Here is a 10000-nt window from a genome sequence, read left to right on the forward strand (position 1 = left end):
AGTATTAATTTCTTGCAAAAATTGTTTTTACTAACCCCACACATTTATTCATTTGCTTCTCTATTTATTCTCCATAGACTAAATTGTTTTGTTGGTTTGTTTACGTTACCTTACATTTATTAATTTGCTCATGCAATTTCCATTCATTAATTTGTTCATTTATTATTGTCTATGCTTGTCTCTTATTTATGTTTGTTTATTTGTTCATCCGTTATTTGATTGACCCATTCGTTCGTTAATTTAGCAATCATTAGTAGTTCTTGGATTTCTGCAAGATGTTTACAAGGTTTGAAGAGTTTTCTTTGAGACACTCGTATTGTTTATTGCGTTTTGCCGTTCAAGGAGAGTATGATTTCAAATACACGTGCTCCTAAAGCTCACATAAAACGAGCACGTATGGCCGCCTTACTTCAGATGGTCTTATCTGTTTGACGGGGTTGTTCTTGGTGGGAATAATAAACCAGTATCTGAAGTCTGACGGTTCAGCAGTGTGAAAGCGGTTTTCTGTTTTGATGGTTTTTGCGCACCGATTACACTTCTGAACTCCATTTGCGTGATGAGATAGCACTCTATTTTTTAAACCGTTTGCTCTGGTGAGGTCTTGTATAAGACGAGGCGAGATGAGTGACGCCGATGATGGAAATTTAAAAGGTTTTGTTATTGCTTTTTAAGCAGGAAATGCACTTGAACCATTCAAATAATGTTTACATGATGCTCTTCCTTTTAAGTAGATTACAGAAATTGCAAAGATAGGAAAAATGGAGAAGTTTGTTCTTGAAGAATCCACAGTTCTGGCAAAATATAGCAATGCAGAGAAGGCCAAGATCTCTCTCACACACACACACACACACACACACAGATTCAGCTTGTCCTCATCTTTCTGCATTCAGTTTCCTCTGCTTTTTCATCCTATTTTTAATCTTTCGTACTCCTTTCTTTTCTGCTAATATTAATCTTTCTAGTCATCTCCTTTGTACCTGCAATGAAAATTAAGCACTGTTGTCATGATTTATTCACCCTTGTGTCATTCCAAACCCGTAGATGACTTTATACTTTAGAACATAAACTAAGAATTTTAGCTGCTTTTTACAATGCAACTAAAGCAGAAGTGACCAGTGACTTATAAGCTCCGTAAAAGACCAGAAAACCACCATAACAGTATTTCAAATGACTTTTCTTCTGAAGTCATAATGTCTTATAATGTGGGTCTCTCATATATGACTTATACAGATGAATGGACTACATATACGATGCTTTAGTGTTATTCGTGAGGAGTTTGGAATGTGAACATTTTTAGGTGAACAGATCCTTTAATGTTTGTCCTGTTAGAGGTCATGTGATCATATCTGAGCATGCTGATTTGCACTCTTCAGTTGTGAATGGTTTGGTCTGTGCTTGAGATCCATGATTCAGATCTGTTTCTGTTATTAATGTGTTTTTTCCCATCTGTCTCTCTCTGTAGACGCTGGAAGCTGTGTTGACCTTTAAGTACAGCGGAGGAGCCGGTCAGGTGGAGGGCTACTACCGCGAGCTCAGTCTGGGGGTCAGAGTGGATGTTGAACCTTCAGTTTTCTTCACACGAGTCAGCACTTTACCTGCCACCAGGTATCAAACACTACATTAACTCTATACTCCATAGGCAGGCCTGTGTGTACAACACATCTTAAACAGACCATATTCGGTCCAGTTATATTGTTATTCAGGGTTTCTTGCGCAAAAATAAGTGTGTGTTTGTGTCTGTGTGTGTCCTGGTAAACCCTACATTATGAGGACAAAATGTCCCCACAAAGATGGCAATATCCGAAGTCCTTGTTCTTGTGGGGACATTTTTTGGTCCCCATGAGGAGAACAGCTTATAAATCATACCAAGTGTTTGTTTTTTTTTCGTTTGTTTTTTGAAAATGTAAAAATGCAGAAAGGTTTGTGTGATGGGTAGGGTTAGTGTAAGCAGAGATTATACAGTATGTACAATATAAAAGTCATTGGGCCCTATCTTGCACCCAGCGCAATTGACTTTGTACAGCGACGCATGTTTCATTCCTATTTTGCACCCGCGCACAGCGGACTTTTCCCTCCACAGATGCACGTCAGTTAACTAAGAAATACACTTGCGCTCCCTGGGTGGTTCAGCGCAAAAAAGGAGGCGTGTTCCGGCGCAAACGTTCCTTCATGCTATTTTGCAGGTTTAGAAAACAATTCCGCCACTAACCAGGAAAAACTAGTTTAAAGTCAGTGGCGCGTTGCGCATGTTATTCATATGCTATTTTAAGGGCGCATGCTTGGCCATAATCAATGTAGCGTGTGCACAACGCGTATACACTTTGATTCTCTCATCTACACAGAAGCAGCAGTTTTCATTTTTGCAAATCATACATTATTATGATAGATAGATAGATAGATAGATAGATAGATAGATAGATAGATAGATAGATAGATAGATAGATAGATAGATAGATAGATAGATAGATAGATAGATAGATAGATAGTTTGTTAACTGAAGTTAATTTGGGTGTGTTTCTCCATCCCCAATGTCACTTCTCTGTGTTTTACGTCCCTGACGAGAACATCGGTCTTCTCGGCTATGAACCGCTCCTGGCGCGCGCCTGGCAAATCCGCCGTTATAATAGGAATCCGCTATAGAACAAGCGCGTCTGCTCTTAAAGGGAATGTGAGATGACGCTATGATTGGTTTATTTCACGTTACGCCCAAACCACACCTATGAGTAATGAAGCTACTTCAGACCAACCCCTTTTAGATTTGCGTCGGGCACAAGAGTCATTTATCCCGCCGGGAAAATAGCAACAGCGCCAAGACCCGCCCACAAAGTTACTTGCGTTTCGCGCTTGATACTTGCATTTCAGATCGTTAAAATAGGGCCCATTATGTCTATGGAAAGTCCCCATAAAACATGAAAACCCATCGTATGTGTTTGCGGTTGCGTGTGTGTGAATGGGGATGTGAATTTTCCCCTGGCTTTTTAGTTTGAGTTAGACAGTGTCTCTGGTGGAAGCCTGAGAGTTTACTGGCTAGCATTAACAGTGCTGTTGTTTTTAGTGTAAAGTCTCTAAGAGAGGTGATAAAATGTGATGCATTTCTGAGGATGCGTGGGCTTTGATCACCTTTTGGGAGATATTAGTACATAAAAACATTGTTATATTATCTCAGATGAAATATGATCATTCTAAACTGGTTAAAGACGCATAAGATATTGTGGTTGTGTTGTCAAACAGCATCAGAGCACTACGAAGCCTCACCGCACATCTTTTAGTAAACACACACTGTTCTGTGATGTCGGTGAGTGCTCAGTTGCATTATTAAGGGTGGAGTCTCCTCTGCCGAATGAATGGAGCCGGATAAGGGTTTTTTGAAGAAGCCACTCTGCACCGGTGAACCCGAACGCTAATGTTTTGTGTGACACAGCAGAGGTGGAATGAATGACTGCTGCTGTCTCTGTCGGCTGAAAGAGGGAGAGAGGGATAGACAGATGGAGATGGATGGAGAGAGACTGATCACACCTTAGTAATGACCACTTGAAGTGACTCATTAGCTGTAATAATATCTGCTGTCTCAGTCATCTATATCATCTATTATTCCTGTCGGATGGATCGGCTGCACACACACACACACACACTCTCTCTCACACACACATTCTCTCACACTGTGTTTTGCAGAGCGTTTCTTTGTCTGGAGTCTGACCAGTGCTGGGGAGTAACTAGCTAAAAGTAGTGATACTGCTTTCTACATTTCTCAGTAGTTCAGCTGTTTTCATGATAGTTCAGTTTATACAGTAACAAGCATTTTTTTCAAATAACTTTCAAATAATTTTGGGAGATCTGATTCATTTTAGCGAGTCAGTTTTGTTCAGATGATGCATTTTGATTAACTGGTAAAAAAAAATCAAAAATCATTCATTCAATCATTCATTCATTCCGATTCATTTGAATCATCACTCAGTTGATGATTTTTTTTTTTTTTTTTTTTTTTTACAAAATAAAAATTGTGATAACACATACAAATAGCTAAATATGGCTGTTTATCATTGTTAGTAATGTAAATTATTATAATTTTTATTTTATTAGTTATTTTTAGTTTCAATGTATTAAAATGCCAGATTTGTTATGTTAATGCTAATTATTATTATTAGTTGTAGTAGTAGTAGTAGTATGTTTTTTATATTTTATTTTTCATATCCAAATATAATATAGTTCTAGTAATATTTTAATTTAATGATGGTTATCATTATTATGTATTATCATTCTTTTGATTCAGTAAAATAAATGAATCTGTCTTGTTTTATGAATTTATGCATATTTAAATTATAGGTTTGCATTTGCTCTTTGTGAGTCCTTTATGACATTATTTATCTTTATTCATTAATTATGAGCTTCAGTGTAGTCAGCCACTTTTATTAGTAGCTTACAGGGAAATGAACTGCTTAAAAAATGTCCTGACCGTCATGTGAAGTTGAGCTGCTGTAAACTATGAGTAGATTGTAGTTTGGCTACACTGTTCTGGACCTCCGTGGCAAACGTGCTTCATTCTGAACTTTATTTATTCAAGCGATGGCTATAAACCTCAAATTATGATTAGTTAATTCTTTCACAGGAGGCCAAGAAAGTTTCATTTGGCAAATCGGAGACCGGCCAAAAACAACAGCATCTGTGGCAAGCCGTTTTAGCTTCAAATGTTCCCAGCGTTACTCGTCGTAATTACATTTTTACTAGTAAGAATTCAATTAGAGAGCTCTACGATTCTATTCTTACTAGTAACCGTTATTATTAAAGAGCTCTCTAATTCTAACTAGTAAAAATGCAATTACGACGAGTGACGCTAGGAACATTTGAAGCTAAAACGGCTTGCCATACAGCATCTGTATTCACAGCACATAGAAATGGAAAATCCTGCTTGTGCTGAATGGGTGTGAAATATTCAACAGTCGGTTGGTCGACATGTTTCTCTGTTTCTCTTCAGGCGTTCTAAGAATAGCAACACGAAATGCAAATACATCCATACGAGGACAAAAGGTTTTATAAAAGGAGTATGTAATGTCTTAATGCATATCTACAACTGCCAAAATGTGTTGTAGGGTTAAGGTTAGACTATGTGAATAGTCTATATATATATATATATATATATATATATATATAATATTTTTTTTATATAAATATTTTTAGGTATTGTGTTAGATTAAAAATCTTAATATGAAGATTTAAATATAATATTGGTAATTATATTATTATTTAAATCCAGTAATAACGATTATCATTTTTATTTATTCATTTATTTAACTATTTAACTTCTTTTTTATTATTATTTTGTTACTCCACTTGTGTTCTGCAGCCTCTCGTGGATTATTAACATTTACATTAAGCAGTTTTTTATTTACCTTTAAGAATGCATTATTTCAGTATACTCTTTAAGAGAGTAACTATGAATAAATATTAAAATGGTTTGTAAATGTGCTTATAATTATTCATCAACACATTTAATGTAGCACAATATGCATTATGAATTCTTTCCATAATGCATTATGCAGAGGCTTTATAGGAACGGGACACATTCACACACGTACGCACTCAGACACACTAATGTTCACAGCATCTTGAAGGATCCACTCGAGCGCTGTGCTGTTCTTCAGCTCAGTTCCTCTGAGAAGATGAAATAATGTTGCTGAGATGAAAATCTTCTAGAAATGTCTGTGCGGCGGGTCCAGACAAATGGCCCGTCGTCTGCTCTGAATAATGTAGGCAGAGTAGAGATCGGTTCCACACCACAGATCTGATGAATACTCATTGGACTGCCTCGGTTATTTCTCCTTAAAGATGCTTTCCTAACACATAAAGTGGTCCGTGACTAATGTGTGTGTCTCTAACTCACACCCACACCTCTAATGTGTGGACAAATGTACAGTGTGCGTTTGACCAAATACTGTAAATTCAACAGGATGTTGTAAAAAGCAACAGTTTAATTACTAAACCCAGACACCCTTAACACACGCCCACAACACACACTTCACAATTAGATGCACTTAACACAATAATAATACAGGAAGACCATTAAATGAAAAACAACCTGTCATAAAAAAAAGCTTTTATCTCGTCTGTGGTGTGAGCGGATGTTGTGAGACGAGGAACTCCGGAGGGAAATGCCAGAAGGATTGTTTGGGTTCGATACAGCTTAGACTCGCAACTTAAAAAACATAGACATTAATCCACTTATAATGGAAGTCTATGGGGAAAGGCATTCAGGATGATTCATGTGCCGCGTATATTTAGCAACACCAAAGTCAGAAGTTGTATTCCTAGGGAATGCATGAAATAATGAAATGTACATGTTGAACGCAACACAAGTCAGTAAGTAATGCATAAAATGTAAATGTCACGTTTTGTATTTTTACATGGTAATGACTGTGTCGGATATAACTTTACACAGCCAAGGTTAGGCAGCAGTTCTTTGACATTAGTTTCACGTTGACAGGTATCATTTTGCCAACATTTATTACAGTGTGTTTCTCCACTGACTTCTGTAAGTGCAGGATTATTTGTATAGCTCTTTTCACAATCTGTGTTGCTTCCAAGTGGCTTAAAAGTGAGTAAATGGGGTCAATTTCGTGTGACTCGTTGTGTTTAACTTGAAACGTTCCTCTAAATCCTCGGTGGTTTGCAGGCGGTGACGTCATCGGACTCTTTCAGCTTCTGCTCACATGTCGAGAGAGATTGATGGAGAGCGAGAGAACGAGGGATGCTCGTGTTGAGTAAGCATTGGTTGGCACTCGCTCTCAATTCCTCTCTGCTATTTAAAACTTGGCAGCATCTCTTGTGATGATTCATTCTCTACTGATCACTGTAAGAAATGAGAGAGAGAGTGACACACTGTATGTCTTGACTGCTCTTCTTGTGCGCTGAGACACACCGGCCATCATATCATTCAAGATCTCTGCTATTTATACACTCGGCTCACTGGGGTTTAAAGGCACCATTACATGGCGGACTGGCCTTTTCTTGCAATAACAATTTGAAATAACAGTTTGATGCACTATATTTGATGTACTAATCCTTAAATGTGCATATGCAAGAAAAAAAAAAAGAGTTAAATTCTAGCGGTCAGAGAAGATGACCATAGAAACTAAATAATGACTGTTTTTGTTGCAAGAAACCTTGACTGAAGTTATAAGCAGACCTCAGGAGGAATACTAGTAGTTAGGAATATGATTACTGTGGTGAATTTGTTTTAATAAATAAAACACACACACACACACACACACACACACACACACACACACACACACACACAAAGCTTTCGGACATGAAAGAGATGCTAACCTTTGATGTTTGGACAGAAGATGACAAGTGCATCTGCATGACCTCGGTGTGACCATCTGTTTTTGTGTGTGTGTGTGTGTGTGTGTGTATTCTGGCTATAAACTGATGTCAGAAGAAATATCTAAATTATTTAAACAAAGCCAATTTTGTTAATATGTTTATATATACACTACCGTTCATGAGTTTTGAAAGAAGTCTCTCATGCTCACCAAGGTTGCATTTAATTGATTAAAAATGCAGTAAACAGAAGAATATTGTGAAATTGTATTGCAATTTAAAATAAGTGTTTTCTATTCACTACATTTTAAAATGTAATTTATTCTGTGTTTTGGAAAGCTGAATTTTCAGCATCATTACTCCAGTCTTCAGTGTCACATGATCCTTCAGAAAGCATTCTAATTTATTATTATTATCAATTTTGAAAACGGTTGTGCTTTTTTGTGACAATGTAAGACTTTACTGTCACTTTTGATCAATTTGCATCATTGCTATATAAAACACATTTATTTATTTGAATGATAACGTAAATTCTGGATAGACAAAATAAGCATTTTAAAGGGGTCATGTAATGTCATTTTTGTACAAGCTAATATGATTCTTTAGGGTCTAAATTAAAAGTTTGTAATATACTTTAATTCAAAATTCTCATTAGTATTGTAAGAAAACACTAATTTTACCTGGTCAAAACCAGCTCTGTTTTCAGCACGCCGATTAAGTGCATGTGTCTTTAAATGATAATGAGCTTTGCTCACCCCGCCCCTCTGTTCTGTGCGTACACCGTTTGTAACACAATAACACAATAACCATAACGCGTCATTCATTATAAACATGGGATTATGAATTATATTGATAACGTTGTACATAGAGAACATGCCGTAATGTACCCTGAGTGTAAAAATAGCCGCATTCATTGTGAAGCATGCAAGCGATTTGCAAAGATTAATATAAAGATTAATATAAAGGTTAATAAAACGTTACACTCACTTCAGTTCTTCTGGAGGTGCAGCAGGAACACAAATAGTTGGTACTGATCCTTTTTTCAGGAGCAGCTTCTTAGCAAAACCAGCTTTTTACTGACCCTCGTTTGTAAAGCAGTCTGGTGAAATGATTCGCGCAAACATGAAAGCATTGACGTTGATCGTGGGGAATATTCCCTTCGAAAACAAACTCAGCCACTGCGTCTTCAGCTGTACGGATTTAGGAACATCAACATGACTGCTGTGTTCGTTATTACATCCAAGAACAGAACACCACAATCGCTTAGACCGACGCCATTCTACTCAGTGCTCCAGCGTATCAACAATACTGTGTGTGTCTGTGTTGAAACGCTGCTGTCAATCAGCCATCGTGGGAGGGGCGTCGATTTTGTGACGTCACAAAATCAAACAGCTTGATTTGAGATGGGAGGAAACATATAAGTAGATTAAAAAAAAAACACTGGATGGATTTTTATCATTTTATGATGGTTGTGTTACAGGCACTGCCAACACACATTTCAGTACAATCAACTTGTAAAAGTGCATATGACCCCTTTAATAATATTTTATATAATAATGAATAATATTTTATTTTATATAATAAAAAACATGCTGCACCTAAAAATGCAAACCTGTGTGTTAAATGTCAAATGTGTCCTTTGTTGAAGTTTTTTTTTCTGAATTTAACTGATCCACAGATTTGTTTTTCTCCATTTGTCTTCAGTACTCGTCAGTGTCATCTCCTGCTGGACGTGTTCAACTCGACCGAACATGAGCTCACACTCTCTGCCAAGAACAACCAGGACCTGGTGCTGCACGCTAGCGAGTGTCAGAGGTACACACACACACACACTTCTCCTTCATCGCTGTGATGTAATGGCTGATTGAAGACTGTCAGACGGCGTTCCCTGACCCTCTCCTCTGCTGACAGCTTTCCATTTCACGAAGGTTACTCTCGTGATCCAGAGCTGCAGCGGGTCACAGGTTCTGGCTTTCATTGAGTCGTGGAGAGACACACACACTTATAGTGTCTCTCTATACGTCACAGCAGGGTTTTGATGTGTCACGTTGAAATTGCCTTTTTTTTTTTGAAGATATGCAGAGAAATGCAAACTTGAGGAGACAGAATTCACCACATGACGTTCTTTCATTTCAAGGAGTGAAAGGATAAAATGCACCTGACTTTAAAATGAGAAAAATTCTTATTCATGTAATGTTTTTACTTATTTCTTCTTTTGGAAGCGATACCTTATAGAAGAGGTAACTTATGAACAGCAAATGTCATCATGTCAATCATTAAAGGGATAGTTCACTCAAAAATGAACATTCTGACATCATTTACTCACCCGCGTGAAGGCTTTCAAAAAAAAACCTGAAAAAAATCATACCGACCCCAAACTTTTGAAAGGTAGATGCGAAATGCGAAATGAATTTTCTAATATTTTTGATGGTTAATGTTCTCAACTCGCTCATGTGTCATGTGCACATGCTCGCTTTCCTTTGTCTCTCTGCACTGTCCTGTTCACCAAAGCCATGCCAATCCCAGAGAGTTGCATTGTGGGAATGTAGCCTTGATAGGTTTGTGCTGACCTGCAGACTTATGTTTCTTTGTGTACGAGTCCTCGCTCTCGTGACACCCGGCGGGGTCACGTACCCCTTCCCGATCACCCGATTAATGACTTGATTGGGAAATCTGACAG

At 37.5% G+C, this 10000-nt stretch overlaps 1 protein-coding gene across 2 annotated transcripts in view; it reads left to right on the forward strand.

Moving 5' to 3' along the window:
• trappc9 (trafficking protein particle complex subunit 9) overlaps positions 1-10000 on the forward strand; it is a 210469-nt gene that overhangs the window by 107210 nt on the left and 93259 nt on the right. For both annotated transcript variants that reach the window (XM_081376983.1, XM_081376982.1), the window contains 2 exons: positions 1463-1605; positions 9025-9135. In XM_081376983.1, coding sequence (XP_081233109.1) covers positions 1463-1605; positions 9025-9135 — 254 coding nt within the window. The remainder of the gene's footprint in view (positions 1-1462; positions 1606-9024; positions 9136-10000) is intronic.

The sequence above is a fragment of the Scardinius erythrophthalmus genome (assembly GCF_964197995.2).
Source record: "Scardinius erythrophthalmus genome assembly, chromosome: 10".
NCBI lineage: Eukaryota > Metazoa > Chordata > Actinopteri > Cypriniformes > Leuciscidae > Scardinius > Scardinius erythrophthalmus.